Raw genomic sequence first — 25,235 nt, forward strand, 5'->3', positions numbered from 1 at the left:
ATTAATTCTAGTAACTTCTTTTTTTTTTTTTTTGTAAAGTTCATCAGAATTTCCACACAGATGATCATGGTGTTTGTGAAGGACCGTTTAACTATTCAATTTCTAAACTGGATGTATTTTACTTCTGTTTCTTGGCCTATTGCGTTGGCTACCTCAAGTACCATGTTGAATAGACGCGGAGTGAGGACATTCTTGCCTTATGTGTGATTTTAGGGGGAAACATTGTCTTTCATCATTAAGTGTGATATTGGCCATAGGTTGGTTGGTTGGTTTATTTTTTGAATTTATGTATTTTTTTTAAATTTTTTTTAACGTTTATTTATTTTTGAGACAGAGAGAGACAGAGCATGAACGGGTGAGGGGCAGAGAGAGAGGGAGACACAGAATTGGAAGCAGGCTCCAGGCTCTGAGCCATCAGCCCAGAGCCCGACGCGGGACTCGAACTCATGGACCACGAGATCGTGACCTGAGCTGAAGTCGGACGCTTAACCGACTGAGCCACCCAGGCGCCCCTATGTATTTTTTTTTAGTAATCTCTACATCCAGCATGGGGCTCAAGCTCATGACCCCGAGATCAAGAGTCGCATGCTCCACCAACTGAGCCAGCCAGGCTCCCCTCTTCTTTTTATATATTATTAGATTAAGTTTGTTAAAACTTAGTGAATAATTCTTGCGTCTATTCAAAGGGGATATTGGTCTGCCGGCTTTTTTTGTTTTTCTTGTAGTGTCTTTGCCTGGTTTTGATATCAGCGTTTGGCATTAAGTTTCTCCAGAGAAACAGAACCAACAGGATGTGTATGTAGGAGATGGTAGAGAGAGAAGGAACAGAGGGAAGAGAGAAGAGACAGAGAGGGGGACTTATTTTAAGGAATTGGCTCATTTGATTGCGAAGGTTGGCGAGTCCAAAGCTGGCAGTAAACCAGGAGGCTGGGGACCCAGGGAAGAGTTGATGTTTCAGCTTGAGTCCAAAGGCAGTCTGGAGATGGCGACTTCTCTCTTCCTCAGGGGACCTCAGTCTGCTTTTTCTGTAAGACCTTCAACTGATTGGATGAGGCTCACCCACCCACACTATGAAGGATAACCAGCTTTACTCAGAATCTGCTGATTTAAATATAAATCCCCCCATATACCTTCACCACAATATCCAGGTCTGTTTGACCAAATATCTGAGCCAGGTTGACACATAAAATTAACCATACACAGGATGAGTTTGGTCTCCATAGAGTGAGCCGTAAGTATTCCTTCTTCAATTTTCTGGAAGAGTTTGTATAGAATTGGTATTATTTTTTCCTTCAATGTTTGGTAGATTTCACTAATGAAGTCTTCTTGGTCTGGAGTTTTCTTTGTGGAGAGTTTTTTTTTTTCTTTTTTTAATGTTTGTTTATTTTGAGACACACACACACACACACACACACACACACACACACACACACACATCATGAGCCAGGGAGGGGCAGAGAGAGAGGGAGAGAGAAAGAATCCCAAGCAGGCTCCACGCGTGGCATGGAGCCTGAAGTGGGGCTCGATCTCATAATCATGAGATCATGACCTGAGCCGAAATCAAGAGTCAGATGCTCAACTGATTTAGCCAACCGGGTGCCCCTGTGGAAAGGTTTTTCACTATATAAGCTCAACATATTTAATAGCTAACAGCCTACTTACCAGGTTACCTGTTTCATTGTCAGTGAGTGGAGTGCCTTCTGCTCTGTCTTCAAGCTCTACCCATCCTTCCCTTCAAGGCCCAGGCGAGGTCTCTTCTCTGTGTTGCTCTCTCCCTACCACGGCATCTCTCCCGGCTTCTCCCGGGAACACTGTCCGCAGCCCTCACGGCCGCTTAATCTCATTTGTTTTTCTGTTGGTGTTCAACCTTCTGCATTCTTGGCCACCCTTCTATAATCACAAGCTCCTTGAAGGCAAAAACTGTTTGCATCCCCTTAGCGCTCAGCACAGTGCTGGTCTGCCACACAAGTGGTGAGAAAAGCAGTCACTGAAGAAGTACCTAAAGGATTGAATACAGAGCTTTTAAGCCGGAAAAATGGCGAGCACTTTTCTATGGTCACAGCCGGCACATGGAGCTGCTCAGAGCGTTGGAGTTGGACAGTCCCGGCTGCTCATTCCAGCGCTGTCCCTCACTAGCCCTGCAACTTCAGTAAATAACCTCTCCGAGTCCCCTGACCCCATCAGGGCAACCTCTGTCTTATCTGCCTCGGTGAGTTGTCGAAAGGATTAAAAATGAGATTACGCGTGGAAGGCGCTAAGGGCGATTTCTAGAGCATAGTCAACGTTCACTAGACATGGGCTGCTATCGCTTGGATCACCCCGAGCCATACCTCCCTGTGTCCGTCATCAAGGGACACAAGGGCCAGGTTGCTGATCAGCAGCTAGGGATGGTCGGCATCACAGAGACTCCTGGCCAGCCTGCGTGTTGAGTGTGCAGAGGCAAAGAACCGTCGCTTTAACGGGGACCGACACATAACACGGTCCCAACGAGCCGGCCGAGGCTGAGTGTGCACGCCATGTGGCAAGCTGCTAACCGCGAATGGCCTTTTCGGTCACGGCCACACGCAGAAATAGCCCTGTGGTGAGCAGGGAGGTTTCTGAGCGCAGAGAGGGAGAAGGGGGCCCGCTGGGGCTTGTCACAGCTCCAGCCTCCGCCGCCGCCGCAGGGTGTAGACGTGTAGACGGAGCGCTGGGCGCTGGGTCAGGGCGAGGCCTCCCACTGGGCCCCCCAGCCCACATCCTGCTGAGCCAAACCACAGCAGCTGCCTTCTGGCTGCTGGCTCAAAAGGTTAAGGGAGGGGTGCCTGCTTGCTCCACAGCACATCCTTCCCCGTAGGCCGGGCTCAGCCCTGGCTTCCTTTCCCAGGCAGCTTGTGGAAATCAGGGTCCCCAGCCCCTTACACCTCATGCTGCCCATCCGCCGCTTTCTGCTGCCTTTGAAGGCTTATGCTTCTGTCCCTCCGTTTTCTTTTTTTTTTTTTTCTTTTTTTTTCAACGTTTATTTATTTTTGGGACAGAGAGAGATAGAGCATGAACGGGGGAGGGGCAGAGAGAGAGGGAGACACAGAATCGGAAGCAGGCTCCAGGCTCTAAGCCATCAGCCCAGAGCCCGATGCGGGGCTCGAACTCGAGGACAGCGAGATCGTGACCTGGCTGAAGTCGGACGCTTAACCGACTGCGCCACCCAGGCGCCCCTGTCCCTCCGTTTTCTGAACTGGCCACTCCAATCGGGGCCCATCAGCCACTCTCTGCCATCCTTGATGTTTTTCTCCAAGAGAAGTTAGTCAGGGGACTGTCTTTTCCCTTCTTTCCCGTTCTCTTGTTTATTTCTTCCCTAACGCCCTCTCCAAAGACAGGGTCAGATGATGCCCCCACCCGCATGCATTTGAGATCATAGCTGGGAATTTAGTCAAAGGCAGGGAGGACCTGAGGAAACAAGGCAGCCTCGGAGGGCCTCCCAGAAAAGAGGGACAGACACTCTTTTAGCCAAATACACTTTATTTCTTTTCTCTCTCAGCTGACAGGGAGCCTAGCACATTCACGCAGATGCAAATGACCATCCAGGGGCCTTCGGGGAAGACGTGGGGGAGGGCCCAGAGGGCTGGTTCGGGGCCAGGGTCTGCGAATGGGGCAGGACCCCTGCCAAAGTTACCCGGTCCATCCCCACAAAGGGTCACCCAAGAGAGAGCTGGGAAAACGGAAAGGTAGATGGAATAGTTAGGGATGGGGGCAACTTGTGTGCAGGAAAAGTGAAGGGAGAAGGGGGCTCTCCTGCAGGGTAGGAAGGAACTGGTGATGGTGGGGGTGGGAATAACAGAAATAAATACCCAGACAGGGGCCGTCCAGGTGAGGGGGGGGGTAGCCATGATGTTTCACAATAGTGAAGAGTGCCTGTGCTATTCTAGGACTGAGCGCCAACAGAGAAGGCAGGATGGAAGGAGCTGGGGAGAAAGCTGCAGGGTGTGAGTTCTCCAGAAGGCAAAGGAGCCGTTCTCTTCTGGGGTCCAAGATTTACTCAGGGTACAGGGAACAGCAGGCCCCGGAGAAGCCAGACCTGGGCCTGTGGGAGGCAGTGTCCTCAAGAGCCGTCAGATGCCTCTCTGATTCAGGCCAGAATACAGATCCTGCTGGCCTTTCCGGATGGGCTGGGGGTAGAATAGAGAGGTGGTAGTCAGCAGGGTGGCAGGAGGTAGCTCCTCAGATAGAAAGGCCCCTGAAGATCTAGCTTTAGTGCAATGGAAAGACTCTTGGACTAGGAGTCAGGAGGCAGGCTCAAGTTCTCACCTGAACCAGGCACCCACCCGTAACAGACTTGCCGCCTTCCGTAAACCTCAGCTTTCCCATCTCGAAAATGGGACTCTAAAGACCCACCTCTCAGGGCATTTGTCGGAATTCAGTGAAGTCACTCACGCATACGACAGCGAATATACCACGTGCTTGGCTGCTGCTCGATAAATAAATATTTGTCGAGCTTGTCCGGGTGTGCTATTCCAAATATTTAGCAACTGGTGGTGCGCACACCCACTCACCGGTCGGAACGGTCCGGCTGGGGGTCTGCCGCGCCAGACATTAACTCTCTAGCTGTCTGATCGGGAGGCAGCCTGGTGGGGGAGAGGCTGCGAGGTCTGGCGGTGCGTGGTTTGGGGCAGGGTGGGCAGGAAGCTTGGGGCTGTTGACCAGCGAAGTACTTTGATATTTCAACAACGGGTGTGACGGTACCGGTGCGTGCAGGTGGGACATCAGTCCCGAATGTGTCACGTTAGAACGTGCGGGTGTGGTCTCCCCCGTGCTAACGAATCAGCCACAGAAATAGGAGTGCTGTTTCCCTCCCCAGGCCATGGTTGTAGAAGCCACAGGGCCTTGGAAATGGCCCTGCTCCATCATGAAGGAGGCAGAGGTGGGCACAAGGCGGGTTGTCCTGGAGCTCTGAGTGAGGGGCTTCGAAGGGTCTGGAGGGCAAGACAGACGGTCCCACCTATCCCCTTCTCCCCTAGAAAGCTCCCTCCCACCCCCCTCTGTCCCTTGTTACCTCGTAGTCTGGATTGGGCACAGGTGGTGGTTTCTCCTTGTTTTGTCCTGCAGGGGAGGGGGTGGGGGAAGGATTAGTTTCCAGAGGGAACACCCATCTCGTGGCAACGAGACCCAGAGCTGTTCTCTCGTCTCTGTCTCCTCTTTTTCCATCTTGGCCGTTCTTTCTCTTGCTTCCTTTCATCCTATCTCTAACGACCCCCACACTCTCTATCATGTTATGACTTTCCTCAGCTCAAAGTCCTTTCATGTTTCCTTTCCTACGCGTAAGGGAAAGGAGAAGGCGGGAGCCAGTATCCCAAAGTCTCTGTCTCCACAGACTGGGAGGGGAATCTGGTTACTCCAGAACACTCAGGCATTTGGGGAAGCCATCCTGTTAATAAACTTTTCGTACTTTTCTAGGACGGGAAAGAGAAGTGATCTGAGATGTGAACCCCTCCGCCCAGATGCTGGCCACACGGTGAATGTTCTATAGGAGCTGTCTTGACCTGGCCTTGACTTGCCACCCCGGCTGGACTTTCCCTTTGGTGGGACTCTTACCCCTGGGCCTGCCGCCTGCACCTGGTCCTCGCATCATGGTCACGGAACTGGCCTTTTTATTCTTGCTCCAATAATATACCAGCAGCAGCAACCCCAGAGTGATACAGACATCAGCCACGACGATCGCGACCACTGCCATCAGATCCACCTCCACGCAGTTCTGACACACTGTGGGGGACAGGGGGAGGGGGAGAAGAAGAGAAATCATCGGGAAAAGAAGACACAGAACAGCAGACCCCAGCAAGGAACACATAAAGGCGATTTTCCCTTTCTTACTCTCACGCTTGCCGTGGCCGGAGCGGGACCTTCCAAAGTTTGTAACAACAAGCAAAGGAGGACGGTTATGGATAGAGGCCTTGGAGTCAGACAGTCCTGGGTTCAAGTCCCAGCTCCGCGCAACTTACTAGCTGTGAGGATTGTGAGAATGTTTTCAACTCTCAAAGGCTCTGTTTCCTTTTGTATAAAATGAGAATAAAATAGTACTTAATGCGTATTGTTGTTGAGAGGGTTAGATGAAAAAAAAGTTCCTGGCAAGTGTTTGGTATATAGCCCTCGGAACTTAACAAGTGCTCAGAAAATGTTAGCTGTTATTACTATGCCCTAGTTTATGACGCTTTATTATTCGTGTATTTATTTATAAGTGTTTACTTATTTTTAAGAAAGAGAGAGAGAGAGAGAGAGAGAGGGAGCATGAGTGGGGGAGGGGCCGAGAAAGAGAGAGAGGGAGAGAGAGAGAGAGAGAGAGAGAGAGAGAGAGAATCCCAAGCAGGCTCTGAGCTGTCAGTGCAGATCCTGACTTGGGGCTCGATCTCACAAGCCATGTGATCATGCCACGAGCCAAAATCAAGAATCGGGCGCTTAACCGACTGAGCCACCCAAGTGCCCCGACACTTTTTTGTAGCAGCTTTGTGAATCTTTCTGAAGAATTTATCTCTGGATAAAGCATCAGCTGAACCCATATCTATGAGCCATAATTCTGGATTCAATAGCATGCAAACGATGCAATCCTGTCTCTTGGGAAGTTGTTGTTTCAGATCTAATGCTGGGTTCACCCAGATGATCCCACATTGGTGTTTAATCTAGATTTCAGAAAACTGTGTGGCCCCTAAGAGTCTCAGATTGAGGGTAAGAGAAACACAAAGATGCCAGGGGCCTGTGAGTTGAGTTAGGGGAAATAATTGAGAACACCCTCTTGAAATGGTCCTTTCTAATGGTCCCATATTACCTCTTGCTTTCAGGTAGAGATAGTTCTTCTCTAGTGAGTTGCTTGTATAGCAGGCATAATAACCACTGTTTTCCATTTCTGAAAAATCATCCAGAAATAGCTGTTCTCCATATTCATTGGGCAAGAGGCCACCATTTTTTTCCCATTTTATTGATTCACTTCCCAAATCCTCAGGGCATGTCAGCACCACCGTGGTTCCAGAAATGGAGACTTTGTACCCTGGGAAATGGGAGAGGAGAGAAGGGAAATCGGAGGGAGAAACCAGTAAGATTTTGGCAAAGGCAAATTAGTCACAAAGAACCAACCAGATGCAGAAGGTCATTTGTCACCCAGGCCTTGGGTTTTCTTGTCAAAGGGGAAGTCTGCTGGCTACAGGGCGTGAAGGAGGGAATCCGAAGGCAAAGGGGAACTGGGCAACCTTTTTTTTTTTTTTTTTTGTAGTTTTTTTAGTGTTTATTTATTTTTGGGAGAGAGAGAGAGACAGAAAAGGGGAGGATGGAAGTAAAGGAAAGTCTAGAAAAAAGTCCCTTTGGGAATATTTCCAAAACGGGAGTTGGAAATGTGATACTGGAAGGACCTGAGTTCTTGGGGTTAATCTCTCCCGACCAATTCCTTCTCCTCTAGCCACCCACCGGCATCCTGAGGGCACCCATGAAAGACAGCTGAACTTACGTGCAGAGGCAGATGTCTGTGGAGATGGCTCTTCACCAGAACATGAGAAAAAGAAAGCACAGTAAGAAAATAACCTTGGCTTAAGTTTCAGTTGTAGACACAGATTTTCACGTGGGGCTAGATACTATCCCTCCGGAACCGCCAAAGAAGGCCCATCCTTTAGTGAGCCCCAAGCCTGGAAGGTAAGTTATGTACTCAGCGCACCAAGTATGCTCCTAGACGTAGCTCGGATGCATCAGATGGAGGTTATACCGGCACGCGTTCCTAAATCCAGATCCACGGGAGTGCGGGAAGTCTTAAAACCCTATCGGTGAAAAATTCTCAGTCTTCAAGCTCATTCTCCTGCCTTGGCGTGAACCATATTCTGGTTAGACCCGAAAGGGTCTTCTCAGAGATAAAGACCTTCACTCGTCGTCAGGAGATCTCTGAGCCACTGATCCTTGGGCTTACCTATTTTTCATCATTCAGAAGTTCTCTCTTATGATGAACAGAATCCCTCATAGGAGATCAAACAGCCTTCTTATTCTCTACCACTTCCCTGTTATTGCCTTTAAATTGTGTAAAGGACGGTACTCCTTTTAAGGGAATGGTTCCTCCCATAAAAGGTGGCTTTATTTTGAACTATCTCCTGAGTATAATCAACTCTCAATTATTTTTGTTAGAGGGAGGCAGTATTGGTGTGGACAACGAAGAGCTGCTAGTATATATAATTTGGGGCCCAGGCACATTCCCCACAGCAGGCCATGTTGTCCTGGGAGGTGGGGCTGGGGCGCCTCTTTGTTTTCTGGAAGGTTTGTGGCCAGGACACAGGGCGGCACTAGGTTATGCTGAAGCCTGGATGTGGCAGCTGGAAGAGAGGAGAGGTGCTCAGAGACCGCTTTTTCTCTGTTGGGGGCTTTCTGCTATAGTAGGCTGTTAGGGACAGGGCGTTGGACTGAATCAGAAGCCCCGTGTTTGAATCTCAGATCTGCTTTAGGCTGTGTGACCCAGGGCAAGTCATTGAACTTCTCTGAGCCTCAGTTTATTCATCTGTGAAATGGAGACGAAACACCAACCTCACAGGGTATTTGTGAGTAGCTAATGGATTATGAGGGTGAAAATGAATGGCACATAGCAGATGCTTAAGAAAAATGTTAGTTACTTTCTTCCTTTCCTTCTTGGGGTCCTGCTACAATGGAGAACAGAACTGAGTTCTGACCCAGTTGCTCAGGCAGCTCTCCGGCTGAGATCGTGTAGGATGTAAACAAGTCATTCTCCAGATTTGTCTAGCTGCTAATAGTTGGGATTTGAGTATAATGACGTAGATAGTCGATACTATTTGGACTTAGAAATAATTTTTCAATACTATTTCTTAGAAATCTTATATAAACTAGAAATCATAAGTAAAATAATTTAAAAGTAAACAGACATTTCACTCTGCTTGGTGTTTGTTTGAAAAAGAAATGTAGAGGGGCGCCTGGGTGGCTCAGTCGGTTAAGCACCTGACTTCGGCTCAGGGCATGATCTCACGGTTCTTGAGTTCCAGCCCTATGTCGGGCTCTGTGCTGGCAGCTCGGAGCCTGGAGCCTGCTTCGGAATCTGTGATTCCCTCTCTGCCCCTCCCTGCCTCGTGCTCCGTCTCTCTCTCTCTCTCTCTCTCTCTCTCAAAAATAAATAGACATTATCTGCTGGCTCTCAGGATATCTGCCCTACTTAAAAGTCTACAGTTCTAAACTAATAATTCTAGATACACATTTTTTTTAATGTTTGTTTATATTTGAGAGAGAGACAGAGACAGAGCATGAGAAGGGGAGGGGCAGAGAGAGAGGGAGACACAGAATCTGAAGCAGGCTCTAGCTCTAGGCTCTCAGCTGTCAGCACGATGCGGGGCTCAAACCCACGACCCATGAGATCATGACTTGAGACGAAGTCGGACGCTTAACTGACTGAACCACCCGGGAGCCCCTAGATACACAATGATTAAATAAAGGTATTTGGATTCCATTCCTTCTACCCCCTTTTCCCAAAACCAAACCAAAACCAAAACCAAAACCAAAACCAAAAACACCGAGCCTCATTTCTCTTATTTATTGTGGGCCTGACAGAAGCATTCTTAAGAAATCTGGGGGACAACCTGTGGCTTATTTTATGCTAAGTGTAACCTCTATTGATTTAAAAATAGGACATATGTTTATACATTGGAGTTGAAATAGAAAATTTAATGCAGATTAGCGTAAGAAATTTTACAAATTCTCTCTGGAGAAACCAACTCTAAAACTAGTTTCAGAGGTGAATAGTGTTCTATTTCAACTCCTTTTACCTCTCTAGTTTGTAGTTTTTATTGGTTCAGTTTAAATAACTTTGCAGGGCCCTACAAATTAATGATCCACACAAAGTATATATATTAGAGGGAAACTAATCTTACTGCTCAGCAGTATGTTATACAGTGAATATTTGTGTCTTGGAATTTAAAAATTATGTAAGGTGATAGTATCATGAATGGTTTATAAATGTGTGCTGACTTGCCTATTTTAAGGGATCTTATCCACCAACAGGTCAGAAAAATGTATTTTTAAATTTTTTTTAATTAAAAAAAATTTTTTTTTTAAATTTGAGAGGCCTTTTGAGGGGCGCCTGGGGGGCTCAGTCGGTGAAACGTCCGACTTCGGCTCAGGTCACGATCTCACGGTTCGTGGGTTCGGGCCCCGCGTGGGGCTCTGTGCTGACAGCTCTGAGCCTGGAGCCTGCTTTGGATTCTGTCTCCCTCTCTCTCTGCTTTTCCCCTGTTCACTCTCTCTCCCTCTCTCTCTCAAAAATTAATAAACATTAAAAAAAAAATTAAAATGCCTTTTGAACATTTTTAAGCAATGGATTTAAACAACCACATAAAATAAATTACCACGTTTAAAAAAGAAATAAACATTAAAAAATATAAAAAAATGAATTTGTGATTTATACAGAAACTCCCAGTGGCTTCTATCCACACTTCCCAGAATGTATGCTCAGGGATCCGTGACAGTTAGCAACAAACGCAGGCCCATCCCTCATAGATCCTACCGGTAGACCATTGTCGTTTTTCGTCTAGTAGTTCTGATTATTAATATGATTGTCCTCAATACCTTTCTGTCTCACGTTTGAAAAGAGGTCGTGTAGAGTGAAAATCCTCTTACCTGAAGGGTCTTCATTGTCTGAAAAGGAAATGATAAGCAATTGTTAGCTACCCTTGTATCAGCTACCAAGAACAGACCCTGTTCCCCTGGGTTAGGACCTTCTGGTACTAATGTAACACTGTGTGTCAACGCTACTCAAACAAAAAGAAAAGAAAAAGAAAAGGAAAAAGAAATGCATCCTTGGACTGCATCAACAGGTCAGTCATGTTGATGACTGGTGAAATGATTATGGACAAGTTTATATTCATCTTTCAAATTCTCTATTGGAGCACCTGAATGGCTCAGTCGGTTAAGTGTCCGACTTCGGCTCAGGTCATGATCCCACAGTCCGTGAGTTCGAGCCCCACGTCAGGCTCTGTGCTGACAGCATGGAGCCTGGAGCCTGCTTCGGATTCTGTGTCTTCCTCTATCTCTGCCCTTCCCCTGCTCACACTCCGTCTCTGTCTCTCTCTCAAAAATAAACATTAAAAAAAAATTCTCTATGGTATTAAAATGTAATTTTCCAGATAGAAAGAAAGAAAGAAAGAAAGAAACAAAGAAAACAGCGAATCTCCAAATTCTTCATGGCTGTATAGGAAAAGTTGTTTTGGGCCCTACCTCCTACATTAAACAACTGATGGCGATTTACAAAAATAGATCCTAAGTAGTCATTTTGCAATAGCAAGTCATTACATCATACACCTTAAACTTACATTGTGTTATACGTCAATTATATCTCAATAAAGCTGGGGAAGAAAATGAAGCTCTGCATTGCACATAAATCGATGATAAAGAAAAATCAACTGTAAATGGCAACGGCATGCAGAAGAGATTAGTTATCCCGAAGCATGTCAGTGCTTTCGACATGCTCCATCTGTCAATAAGGTAACGTTAGGGGCGCCTGCGTGGCTTAGTCCGTTAAGCGTCTAACTCTGGCTCAGGTCATGATCTCAGGTCATGATCTCACAGTTCGTGAGTTCCAGCCCAGCGTCGGGCTCTGTGCTGACAGCTCAGAGCCTGGAGCCTGCTTTGGATTCTGTGTCTCCCTCTCTCTCTGCCCCTCCCCTGCTCATGCTGTCTGTCTCTCTTCTCTGTCTCCAAAATAAACATTGAAAAATTAAAAAGAAATAAGGTAACATTGAAGCATGCTGCGTGGGAAAAAAAGAAAGACAGTGTTCTAAAAATATTACAAAAGAGGCAGTGTCATGGAATGTAGACGGGCACAGTGGCCACCTTTTAACACAAAATTGCTTCAGGCAGCTCGGAGGAGCTGATTGAACAGAAAGGCTTCCGATATTGGGACATTCCTGACTCTACCTCTGTGATTGGGAAATAAGTCCCGGCCAGGTGTCCTCACACGCGTGTGCACACAGGAACGCACATGCACACACACATTCAGAGCATTTGGACACGTGACTCTAAACCTGCACCCAGGTGCTTGCCCCAGAGGCTTATTTGCCGCATGCCCATGTATACGTTCCTATCCTCTACAAGATCCCACACCAAATATGAAGTGCAAACAAATGAAAACTTTCAGCACTTTCAACCTGAACAGTCGCAAGTTTTTTCTTTCAAATAGTTACCATTGGGGCGCCTGGGTGGCTCAGTCGGTTAAAACGTTGATTTCAGCTCAGGTCATGCTCTCACAGTTCGTGGGTTCGAGCCCCGTGTTGGGCTCTGTGCTGACAGCTTGGAGCCTGGAGCCTGCTTTGGATTCTGCGTGTCTCTCTCTCTCTGCCCCTCCCCCGCTTGTGCTCTGTCTCTCTCTGTCTCTCAAAAATAAATAAATGTTAAAAAAATTAAAAAAAAATAACTAAAACTCATTTTTCCTGGGATCTCTGTTCCTTTCCTCTTGCTGTAACTACGTCTGGACTGACCAGATAGTAAAAACTCCTTTAATAGGTCTCTGTGGAAGCTCCCTATGTATGTGGGGGGGGGAGGAGGGGGGGGGAGAAGTGAGGGGGTGGGGGTGGGGTCTAGCAAAAGCTCCTCTCATAAAACCAAAGACTGCTGGGCTGATTGCATAACAAGGAAAGAAAGCATATTCTTACCTTCCTGCCCCCAAGCGCCAACTAGAAAACAAATAAGGAAAAAAAAAGAAAAGAGTTAGTCAATGTTGCGGGTGCCTGAAATTCCAAGCAGAACGAGTAATGTGGTCTGGTTTGGCCATGTCGGAACCACCCTGGACCAGAGTCATACCTGTACCCCAGATAAGTGACATGTACTGCTGGGTACGGACCAGTGTCCAGTTCCTGGTCCATTGGGATGAAACAAAGCGAAGAAGCATCTAGCGTTAAACATGAACACTCAATATTTGACCAAGAGTTAGAAAAAGTTGAGACTCCTTTTCAGGCCACCAGGGAAATAGCAAACGAATTTTGCAGCCTAGCCTCCGTTTTTGAAAATCGGACTGTGGAAGAAAAACGAGCTTTTGTTTAGGTACGCACGTTGAGATTCTTGTTCCGTCTCTGGCTCCCGCTTGTCTGATGGTTCAGTTTTTCCATCTGTTTTCTGCTCGAGCCAGAGATGGAGATATTCGAAACTTCAATTACTCCTCCGTTAGAGCCTGTGTGTTGAAGACCCTGGTCACACTTCCACTGGGCTCCTCACTCAGCAATAACCTGGATTCATTACGATGACCAGCTTCCCTCGTGTTGTGTTTAAGTTCTCCGTGTACCCGGGCCTCCCTTTTTTTTTTTTACCAACAGCATCGAGTGAGACCCCTCCACCCACCCAGAGCCGACTGGGCACATTTTCGTGATGCCAGATCTTTAGGGATGCCCGGGACTTTGATACTTCATCTCGCTCTCTTCCCATCCCTCACCCCCACCCCCACCCCAGAAAGCATCGTTTATATTATAAGCCTTGAAGAAAATGCCTGACCTCTCCTTGCAGGAGTCACGTCCTGCCCCTTGACACTCAAAATGTGTTCCTGGGACCGGCAGCAGACTTATAAACGCAAGAGCTTCCTTGAAAGGCAGAATGGCGATCCCCACTCTGGTCCTACTGGAGCAGGAGCTCCAGAATCCCAGGTGATTTGTGTGAGCGTTCAAGCCTGAGAAACTCACAGTGAAGCAGGAAGCGGAGACACCATGGCTGTGGCTCTGAGATAGGAGCCCCAGCTCTGATAGCATTTTCTAGGCCTCTGAACTAAAGCCGTCGTGAACCATTTTGCATCACGTAGCCTTGAAGGCCACAGGCCTTCTAGACAGACAGTCCTGGCTTCCCGGGTCAGCTTTAGCACTGACTAGCCGTGCGGTTTTCAACAAAGCCATGTAACATCTCTGCACACCAGTTTCTTCATCTACAAAACAGGGGATGTAACCTTCGCCTTCCAAGATGAAGCTAAGAATTAAATTAGTTGGTACATGTAAAGAAGTTTTCTTTAGGCAGTCTCTGGCACTTAATAAATGGCAACTTTTTTTTTTGTTTTGTTTTTTTAATCTTATCTCCTATGAGATGTGGAATTGCTCTCGGTCGTTTACCTGCCTATATTCTCCCTTGCTTCAAAAAGGACTAGATTAATCGAAAGTTCTTAGTCACCTGAAAAGGACTGAAAATTATGAGGTATGTTTTGTCTCAGAGACCAACCTTGCTGTACCCCCCCCCCCCCCCCCCAACGGTTCGGGTTCAGCTCTCTGCTCTTCTCATCTCTTTTGTGTTAGCTCTTAAAGGCTGGGTAGTTCACTGACGAACAAGCCTGTCCTTGGAGGCAGAGAGACTTCTTTGTTTTCTTCAATAGCTACGATCCCAAACGTTCCCTGAGTGGTGGCCCATGCATCCGTCCCGTATCTCTTTCGTTGGCCTGCCGTCTTGGATCCCTAGCCTAACATAGCACAAATAGTTCCTTATACCTTCTGGTAAATGAGGCTCCCTTGGTACCACTGGGCATCACTAAGGGAGGCTGTGGGCCTTCCCACAGCCTGGAGAAATACGACCCTTTCTCATTTCATCCTACTTACCTGACAGGAGACAGAGTCCCAGAACTCTCCAGAGGCTTCCCGATGGCATCATTCTCTCACCGGATGGACACTGAATTCTGCCTAAGAGGGTGGAGCCTGGTGGCTTAGTACTTCTGAAAAAGAAACCAGAGGACTTGTTCAACCCCCCTGCTGCAGGTGAGGACCCTGAGGTCATTGTTCCCAATGCCGGGATGATAAAGGGGGCCTCGTTAGGGGGAGACTCACCATTTTCTGAAGCAGGCACCCAAGGCTGGGAGGGGAGGCGAGTTAGAACCCCACACAGGAAGTGTGCAGGGGCCTCTGGGCCTGTGGGGTTCTACGTCACTTGGAAACGTTCGAGGCAGAGGCCGCCACCTGGGTTGGCTGGGGAGAGATGGGCCCCATATCTTCATCTTCCCATAGCACAAGCAAGAGCACTCTGGCAAAACCTGGGGGTGAAATAAAAAATACCTGCAATTTAACTGCCTGGGGCCTTGTCCCGCATTGGGACCCCCCTTCTCAAATGCCCCCTCTCCCCAAATAAGCTGTGACAAGGAAGAAAGCGCTTAAAAAAAAAAAGGATTTAAAGTAATCTCTACCCCCAACATGGGGCTTGAACTTACAACCCTGAGATCAGAAGTTGCATGCTCCACCCACTCAGCCAGCCAGGTGCCACCCCCCTTGCTTTCTTTATGGTGTGTCTGCCATGGAACAGCAAAGGTGCAGACGTCTTATTGACAAAACCTGGCTTGGAACTACAAATTGGCTTAAAACCGTTTTTGGTGTTTTGTTTTGTTTTGTTTTTTTGGCCCATGATAGGGACAAAAATATCTTATTTTTTTAAATGTTTATTTATTTATTTTGAGAGAGATAAAGAGAGAGGGAGGGGCAGAGAGAGAAGGAAGAGAGAGAATCCCAAGCAGACCCCGCACTGTCGGTGCGGAGCCTGACGCGAAGCTCGATCCCACACACTGTGAGATCATGACCTGAGCCGAAATCAAGAGTTGGATGCTTCACCAACTGAGCCGCTCTGGTGCCCCTACAGAAATATTTAAAAACACAACATTCAGTGTTGGGAAGGGTCCAGGGTGAGAGTCTCAAAATCTGCTGCTGCCAGATTGATACAGCCTTTATTTTTAAGCTTACATAAATCAAATGCTCATTATATGCCAGGCACTGTGCTCAGGGCTTTGCCAACACATCTCACTTAATGCCCAAAACAACCCTCCAAGGTAGGTATTACTTTTATCCCCATCTTATACTTGAGCACACCGCGGCTCGGACGGGTCACCTAACCTGTTGAAGAATACAGAGCTGGGACTCTACAAAACATGTTGGCAAAACTCACTTTGCAAATATATAATATCTATTAGGCTGTAGTTTTGTGCCGGGTCCTGGTAATGACAGCTGTTAACAGTTCTTGTGGATGTTAAGTGGACGATTTCGGGAGACTGATACTAAGAAAGAGGATATACAGGTGCCCTGGGGATGATAAGTGGGGGGGAGGCTGATACAGCTTGGGGGGCAGCGATGGTGTCCCTGAGGACGTGACATCCAAGCAGAAATCCGATGGGCCCCGTAAGAGTGAACCAGGCGGAGGGGAGGACGGGTTAATGTATTCCAGACGGAGCAGGCATGTTTGAAGCTCGGGTTAGGAAGAAAGGCCCATGTGAGAAACTAGAAGTCCAGAAGGCCGGTAACTGAGACAGTCAGAAGGTGTCAAGAAATGAGGTAGGACAACTCAGCAGGGACCACACGGGGAAGGATTTAGGAACCATGTTAAAAATTCTTAAGGATTATTCTAAGTGCAATGGGAAACAATTGAAAGGTTTAAATCAAAGAGCAACAGTATGAAATTCTTAGAACCTGTTTTTTTTTTTTAAGCTTATTTATTTATTTTGAGAGAGAGAGAGTGAGTGAGCGCACGAGTGGGGAAGGGGCAGAGAGAGAGGGAGAGAGAGAATCCCAAGCAGGCTCTGAATGGTCAGCACAGAGCCCAACACAGGGGATCGAACTCACGAGCTGTGACATCATGACCTGAGCCAAAACAGAGAGTCGGTGGCTTAACCGACCGAGCCATCCAGGCGCCCTGATGGTGTCAACTTCTTTAAAAAAGTTTCGGGGCGCACGGCTGACTCAGTCAGTGGAAGGAACATGTGACTCTTGATCTCTGGGTTGTGGGTTCGAGTCCCACGTTGGGTGTAGAGATTACTTAAAAATAAAAATCTTGGGGCGCCTGGGTGGCTCAGTTGGATGAGTCCAACTTCGGCTCAGGTCATGATCTCGCGATTCGTGAGTTCGAGCTCCGCGTCGGGCTCTGTGCTGACAGCTCAGAGCCTGGAGCCTACTTCCGATTCTGTGTATCCCTCTCTCTCTCTCTGCCCCTGTCCCGCTCGTACTCTGTCTCTCTCTCTCAAAAATAAATAAAAACATTAAAAAAAATAAAAAAAAATCTTTGGGGCACCTGGGTGGCTCAATCAGTTAAGCCAACGACTCCTGATCTCAGCTTACGTCTTGATCTTGGGGTTGTGAGTTCTGGCCCTGCACCAGGCTCCATGCTGGGTGTCGAGCCTACTTAAAAACAAACAAACGAAAAAAAAGCACAACTTAAAGAAAAGTTGGAGTGAGAAAAGGTTTTAATGACAGAATTAATACATGCACATGTTACAAAGAACGAAGGGCACGGAAGGGTACATAACGACAGCCTCCTACCCCACCTCGCCTCAGCCCTATTCCTCTCCCTAGAGAAAACCACTTTTAACTTTGTGAACTGTTTTCTTCTCGTGGTTATCTTCCTATCTCTGAACGTGCACCGTCATCATTGGGGTTCTCTGGGAAGCCAACTCTGAGATGGAGACTTGTGTGCGGGAGGCCCACTGAGGGGGCACAGGAAGAAGGGGCAGTAAGTCACGGTAGCAACAGAGAGCTCGGCCAACCCCACAGGGAGTTCTCAGGCTGGGACGACCTCTCCGGACGGTCCCGAATTGAGGCACCAGGCCCATCATCTAGTCTTGGATTCGAACTCTTTCTAGAAAGGGGGTAAGAACTTGGCCAAGGCGGCTGCTCCTGTTGAGGACAATGCCCTGCCCGTGGAGAAGCTCAGCCAAGGGCCCTCAGGGGGCACAACGCCAGCAGCTGGGGGGATGAGCAGTCCTCAAGGGGGAGCCTGGGCAGCACCACATGGCACGACACAGTTCACCCCTTGCTGTGGAATAATTTCACCCTATCCTTAAACAACCATTTCAGGACTCTGCTTGATCTCTTTTCCCGGAGAAGCTTATAAATGGCAAGTTAGTGGGACAAATTGTGGTCCCACTCTACCGCAGTTCTGGGGCCCCATCTGGTAGTCATCTCCCTCCTTTGTTACCTGTATTCTGGATTGCTCCCAGCCTCGGCTAGCACTTCTGCTAACCTACGGGAAGACTTAGCTTGAGAAGTCTGAGCCCCAAGAGTCTGGTCGCCTGGCCTTCTCAGGCAGTGAACCTCTCCATTTTGTATGTATTCTCCTGTTCCCTGCAGCCTTGATTCCTCCTGATGATAAAGAGAGATTCCTTCTGCTGGGAGAGTGAATCATTTTTTTTTTTTCTTTAAAGTAAGCTCTATGCCCAATGTGGGGCTTGAACTCACAACCCTGAGATCAAGAGTCACATGCTCTACTGACTGATCCAGCCAGGCGCTCCAAGAGAATCTTTTTTTTTTTTTGGCCTCCCAGTCTCTTGGCCATGGTAGGGAACAGGTATAGCTCAGTTTAATGGAACTCTTGCTGGGTACCATGATGGAAGCATCCTGCTTCTGGAAACCATGGCCTCTAGAAACTCAGAGTCTAGAGTTACGGGGACAGGAAGCACGAATTCCCTGAATGGTTCACTGGGAGTAATGGTAAGCACAAATACTGTTATTTCCAACCCTTAGTTCCTGGATGCATGGATTCTACCTCCTGGGGACAAAGTACCAATGGATCCTATGGTCACGTGTCCATATACCTTTGTTATAAAGTAGGTCCCATGCGGGGCGCCTGGGTGGCTCAGTCGGTTAGGCGGCCGGCTTCAGCTCAGGTCATGATCTCATGATCCGTGAGTTCGAGCCCCCCGCATCGGGCTCTGTGTTGACAGCTCAGAGCCTGGAGCCTGCTTCCAGTTCTGTGTCTCCCTCTCTCTCTGCCCCTCTCCCACTCATGCTCTGTCTCTCTTTCTCTCAAAAATGAATAAACGTTACAGAAATTAAAAAAATAAATAAATCGAGTAGGTCCCATGGTCCCTAGTGATGCTACGCAGAATCTAATGCTGATGGATCCGCCAATATGCGAACTTGTGGATGGTGAGCTTTGCAGGCAAGAAAGTCAAATCCACGCCCAGAACATGTACCAACTCCTATGAAATGAATCAAGTCCTTTCCAGGTTTCGTCTGGAGGGGATCCAATGTAATTAACTGGCCAAGAAGGGACTCCTTGGTTTCCTCTAGGGAGGGTACCACATAGGAGGCTCAGCATTGGACTGTTTCAGCAGCAACAAAATCTACACCAGCCTTGGTGGGAGCCCACACTGTTGTACCTAAGTACAGCCTTTACCGCTGCTGCCGTAGCTATGTTTATAACTCCCAACGTTGCTGTTCTGGGATGGCCAAGGGCAGAGGCCACGGGTTAGCCAAGGCTAGCCAAGAGGCTAGCTGGCCAAGCCATTTTCTTCTACTTTGTGTGATAGTGCCCTTCCATGATGGATGTTCTCTGGTGGGTGTTATATGACACAAAGACCTTCACATTTTATGATCCCATGGGTCCATATACACGTGTCTTACTCCCTTGCCCCCAAGCTTCTAATCTTACTCGTTCTTGTCCCCTGACCAATAAATTAAGCCACTTTTCACTGTCCACGAATCTCTATATATTCTAATACCAGGCCACTTCTCTCTCCACATGAAGTGGATGACCATGGACAGTGCCAGAAGTTCTGTCCTTTGGGAGGATTTCCCCTCACTACTGTCTCTCAAGGCCCACTTCCGAGTGGGCATTCAGGGCTGTAACTGTTCATTTCGGCTTGCATCCCCATGCCGAGCTGACATCTGCCCTACCCTATTGTCCCTCGTTTATCTATCTCCCTCGTGCCATTGGAATTCCATAGTACGGAGATGGCCCGAAATCCTCAACCTCTTCCCACAATGCTTTTCTCCATACTGCCTATCTTGCAGAAAGCTTGGCTCTTCTCCTTCCCTCCTCAGGACACTTCCTTTCTTGCTCTTTCTCCAAATGCTATAGGACAAGAATAAAAAGTCTGACTCCTCGCTCTTCATGATCTCTTCCAGCCCATTGTATTTCCACTCTCCTGCACAAACCCCTTGCGGAGATGCTGTTGGTGTCTATGCCACATCCCCCTAGCCCATCTGTGACTTCAGTGGCAGCTCTGTGGTCACTTCTGATGCACACTGATGTTGTGTCCCCTCAAAAGCCTGTGCAGGCAGGCGTGAGCCTGAATGAGCAGGAAAGAGTAGGGACTTGCTGCCCCCAGAGGCAGCCCTGATCTAATGGGAGAGGACACAGTGGATGCCGTCCCCGGCCTTCTATCAGTCAGAAGATTGATTCATTTCTGAAATGCATTCTACGTGGCTCCTCAGAGGGTCTCCTAGGAGACTTTGAGCTGCAGGTGACTGGAGCAGTAACTAGCTTACTAAAACATTCTTCATCTGCTCTTTTTTTCTTTTTTAATTTTTTGATGTTTATTTATTTTTTAGAGAGAATGAGCGAGAGAGAGAGAGAAAGAGAGAGAGAGTGGGGGAGAGACAGAGAGAGAAAGAGACACAGAATCCGACGCAGGCTCCAGGCTCTGAGCTGTCAGCACAGATCCCAACGCGGGGCTTGAACTCACGAACCGTGAGATCATGACCTGAGCCGAAGTCGAACGCTTAACCGACTGAGCCACCCAGGCGCCCCTGATCTCCCCTTTCTCGTTTACTGTCCCTGCAACCTCATTTTGGCTTGGTAGGATCAATTCCCTAATAAACCGCAAGTGTTTAAGTCCTGCCTCTGGCTTTCTCCCCCTCCTCTTTCGAGGGTTTGCCAACCTACCTCTCCAGCATTCCTTCCCATTCGCTAGTGATTTATACACCAGGTTGGCACTTTTTTCCTCTGCCCTCAAGTTTTGAGTAAAACCCAATAAGCCATCCTTCCCACTCTGGCTTCACACATCCTTGACTTCCTCAGTTTCTACGGCCTTTATCCCCACTCCGCCTCAGGTAATTGCCAAGACACGCTGACTTGGTCATCACCGGTATCTCTCCACATCTGAAATCCCAAACTTTCGAGCTTTTTATTTTTCCTTTGTGCTGTCTGCAAAACATCCCATTGGCCAGAGTACTGTTATTTATTTGACCAGTCCTCTACTGGTAGTCGTTTGGGTTTTACACACCTTTTGTTGCTGCAATGCTGCAACAAAATTCACACACCTATCGCTTTCAGCAAGTATATCTGTAGGATAAGCTCCAAGAGGAGAGATTGCCGGACCAAAGGCTATGTGCAGCTAAATTTTGGCAGATATTTTCAAAATTGCCCTCCCCAAAAGGGGTACCAATTTATACTCTATCAGTGTATCAATGTTGTTTTTCATCATATCTTTGTGAATGCTGGGAGTTTTTCTCTCTTAAAAATTTTATTTGTATTTTAAAAATGGATGTATATTTTCATCTAAATAACACAGCTGTCATATTAGCACTGCAAGGCTTATAACGAAAACCAATAATCTCCTGCCTGCCTCTTCCACCCCTTAAACCATTTGGAGTTGATTTTTTTTTAATGCTTATTTATTTATTTTTGACAGAGAGAGGGAGAGAGCGAGAGAGCGAGAGCACAATAAGGGGAGGGGCAGAGAGAGAGAGAGGGAGACATAGAACCCAAAGCAGGCTCTGGGCTTCGAGCTCTCAGCACACAGCCCGACGTGGGGTTCGAACTCATGAACTGTGAGATCATGACCTGAGCCAAAGTTGGTCACTTAGCTGACTGAGCTACCCAGGTGACCCTGCAGTTGATTTTTGGATCTGATACAACTAGAAATTCAATTTCATTTTTTCCCGTATGGCATTTTCCCAACGTCCACACTGTTGTCTTCTCTTTCCCCAATCTTCTGAAGCACCACTTGTATTATATATCAAAGTGTCATATGTGTAAAGGTCTAACTAATGGCCTCTGCATTGTTCCATCTCGATGTCAGTCCCACACCGTCTCAATTTTTATAGCTTTGTAATAAAGTTTGATATCTGATAGAGTACGTTCTGTACCCTCATCTTTCTTTTTGGAAGTGTCTTGGCTATTCCTGGCTTCCTACTTCTCCATACAAATGCTAGAATCATCTTCACAATTTCATTCAAAGCTGCTGAGGGGCTCCTGGGTGGCTCAGTCAGTTGAGTGTCTGACTTCAGCTCAGGTCATGATCTCGCGGTTCAGGGGTTCAAGCCCAGCGCCAGGCTCTGTGCTGACAGTGCAGAGACTGCTTGGGATTCTCTCTCTCTCTGACTCCTCCTCACCCCTGCCTCCCCGCCCCCCCCCCCCCGTCAAAAAGAAATAAATGTAAAAAGAAAACTGCTGAGATTTTGTTAGAAAATGGAATAAACTTAATTTGGGGAGAATTAATATCTTTATGATGTTAAGTCTTTGGTTACATGAACATGATATAGCTTTGGTAAAGTAAAAAAATCATGTCATCCGCAAACAATTACAGCTTTATTTCCTCTTTTTCATTCTGTAAGCCTCTAATTTCTTACTCGTGTCATACAGTTCTATGTAGGGCCTCTGACGTGACAGTAAATAAAAGTGAGGACATCAGGCCATCTTCTCAATTCTTAATTTAGGAATGAATCTCCTATTTCCCCACTTAGGATAGTATTTGCTGTAAGATTTTAATAGATCTTCTTTATCAGGTTAAGGAACACCCTAGGGTTTCAATTTACAAAAAGAGTTTTTAATCCTGAATAGGCAAGGAAGGGACTTTATCCAATGCTTTCTCTGCTTCTATTGAGATGTTCCTATGGTTTTTCTCTTAATCTGTTTTTGTGGTCAATTACATTTATAGATTTTCTAATATTAAACATTGTTGTATAACTATTTGGTAGTGGTGATTTTTTCTTTCTTCCTGTCTTCACCTGGTTAGATTCGTTCTGCTAATATTTTTTTAAAATTAAAAAAAATTTTTGAGACAGAGAGAGACAGCATGAGCAGGGGAGGGGCGGAGAGAGGGGGAGACACAGAATCTGAAGCAGGCTCCAGGCTCTGAGCTGCCAGCACAGAGCCCGATGCGGGGCTCGAACTCACGGAGTGTGAGATCATGACCTGAGCTGAAGTCAGACGCCTAACCGACTGAGCCACCCACGCGCCCCTCGATTTGCTAATATTTTGTGTAGGATTTTTGTTTCTGTTTTCATGAGTGAAATAAGCTTGATATTTCTATGTTATGTCTTTATCTGATGCATCAGGTTATGCTAGCCTCAAAGAATGCATTGAATAGTATCTTATTTCTTCAGTATTCTAGAAGAAGTTAGCTTTTTCTGGCATGTTAATTTGTTTAGCACTCATTCACTTATTGTTCAACTTCTAAAATTTTGTTCCGCTTCCTATGTGCTGCTGTCTTCTTATTCTCCTTGTCTTTTATGCGTGTATGCCATTTTAGCAGGGTTTCAGACGTTGAAGATCAGTGTTTGTTCTGTTTTTCACGTTTCACCCCAAATCTGGTATCTCTCTTTCCTTTCTCATTATGCATTTATCTGTAAAGTTTGACTACCTGAGCGTTGGTTATAGTAAAGAGTAGGTTCAGGTCTGAGCCTGCATGTTTAACTTTAAATTATTCATTTTAATAGATGACCTAATGGGGCGCCTGGGTGGCTCAGTCAGTTAAGCGTCCGACTTCAGCTCAGGTCATGATCTCGCGGTTCGTGAGTTCGAGCCCCGCGTCGGGCTCTGGGCTGATGGCTTGGAGCCTGGAGCCTGCTTCCGATTCTGTGTCTCCCTCTCTCTCTGCCCCTCCCCCGTTCATGCTCTGTCTCTCTCTGTCCCAAAAATAAATAAAGGTTAAAAAAAAAATTAAAAAAAAATAGATGACATAAGAAGCCTTTATGTACCATAAGATGGTACATAATTCAAAAGATAATTTACCAACCCAGGAGCAATGCACGCTCTCAGTACGCAGACCGTAGCTTCGAGTACTATTTCCCACTAAAAGTAACCCGGAATCCTTGGAGAATTACGGATGATTTCAGGTCTGGGGCAAGAAGTGTACGAGATCAGCCTGGAACATCTTGTCATGGGTCAGAAGGATTAGCATGTGAGAAATTACCGTGATGCTTTGATAGCCCTTTACCATACTATATAACAAGCGATTCCAGAGATCACAGAACAGTATGGCTCATAGGCAAAATTAAGATCCTTGGGTCATTTGGCTTATTAAATCAAGGAAAAACATTTAGTGAAAAGCCGTGGAAAAGAGGTGGGGAAGGTTCATCCCCCTAGGATAGGGTGCACATCAGTGGCAGAAGGACCTGAATCCTGTGTTCTACGGTGTTCATAAATCCTATCTTACTCTCTGCTGCACCAGCCCGTTACAAGGACTGGAGTTGTGGGTGAGCAAGGGGCCTCAGCAGATTGATGGTGACCGGGCCCCAAACGCTCTCGCCCTTGATGAGGTTCAGGACCTGCTACCCCAACTATGACACCTTGGCATAGTGAACGCTTTGAGCTGAAGGGATCTGAGAAAATGGCAAAGGCAAGATCACTCTGATCTTTCCCGTTCCTTCTCCCCTGAGACAGACCATAAATTCCTTGTAAGGGGTGCCTTCCCTGTGCCTGCAGGAAAGGAGTACCCTTATCTCAGCCTCAAGAGGAATCCGAACAAACAGTCCTTGCTAAGGTTCCGCTCTGTTTACTACAATTACCTCATACCCCTCTACTTACCTTTCCTTGACAAGCGTCCACTCTTCATCCAACGTTGCGTCAAATACTCAGGTCTGTCTTGGAGTTTTCATTTCCTTGCGAAGGCTCCTGTGTCACGTAAAACTCATAGTAAATGAACTTGCAGGGTTTTCTCCTGTCATTCTGTCTTTGTCATTTCGGGGAGAAGAAAGCTTTTCCTCTCCTACACTCTGTTGTGGGAATGCAAGGGCAAGAATTCCAGGCAATAGCTGGAGCTTGCAAATTACCATGATGGGAGCTACGGGTTTTATATGTAAACCTCAGGCAGAGGACGCAGTGACAGGATAGGTGTCACAAAGAGATAGCCGAGGTAAGATCTTATACGTGTTGAGTGTCTCACACACATTTGGAGTTTTGTGTGGCTAGTGAATATCCAGTGCCGAGTTAGCTTGACCATCTCTTCCCAGATCAGCAGACATCTGTTTTACTCGTCAAGGTCTAACTTGTTTCACAAGCCACTTGCTTCCACACTTAATTTCATCTGTCGTCTTTGTTTGTTTCCTTCTCTTATTTTCTATAGCAGACTTGAATATTCTTTTTTTCTTTTTTCATGTTTATTTATCTTTGAGAGAGAGTGAGAGAGGGAGCAGGGGAGGGGCAGAGAGAGAGAGGGAGACAGAGGATCCGAAGCAGGCTCTGTGCTGACAGCAGAGAGAGACCATGGTGGGGCTTGAACCCATGAACCGTGAGATCAGGACCTGAGCCGAAGTTGGATGCTTAGTTGACTACACCCAGTTGCCCCACATATTCTTTTTTTA

At 47.0% G+C, this 25,235-nt stretch overlaps 1 protein-coding gene across 1 annotated transcript; it reads right to left on the reverse strand.

Annotated features, from left to right (window-relative positions):
- Positions 1–3,478: 3,478 nt before the first annotated feature.
- On the reverse strand, positions 3,479–24,526 carry LOC106966166 (T-cell surface glycoprotein CD3 epsilon chain). Its single transcript, XM_015062252.3, has 10 exons — positions 24,460–24,526; positions 14,781–14,983; positions 14,556–14,668; positions 12,645–12,665; positions 10,615–10,632; positions 7,466–7,495; positions 6,794–7,012; positions 5,569–5,736; positions 5,030–5,076; positions 3,479–4,145 (listed from the first exon to the last, which is right to left on the reverse strand). Exons 3-10 carry the CDS (start codon positions 14,605–14,607, stop codon positions 4,089–4,091), a joined length of 612 nt encoding a protein of 203 aa, XP_014917738.1. The 5' UTR covers positions 14,608–14,668; positions 14,781–14,983; positions 24,460–24,526; the 3' UTR covers positions 3,479–4,088.
- Between the last annotated feature and the right edge of the window lie 709 nt (positions 24,527–25,235).

The sequence above is a fragment of the Acinonyx jubatus genome, chromosome D1 (genome assembly GCF_027475565.1).
Source record: "Acinonyx jubatus isolate Ajub_Pintada_27869175 chromosome D1, VMU_Ajub_asm_v1.0, whole genome shotgun sequence".
In the NCBI taxonomy this organism is placed as follows: domain Eukaryota; kingdom Metazoa; phylum Chordata; class Mammalia; order Carnivora; family Felidae; genus Acinonyx; species Acinonyx jubatus.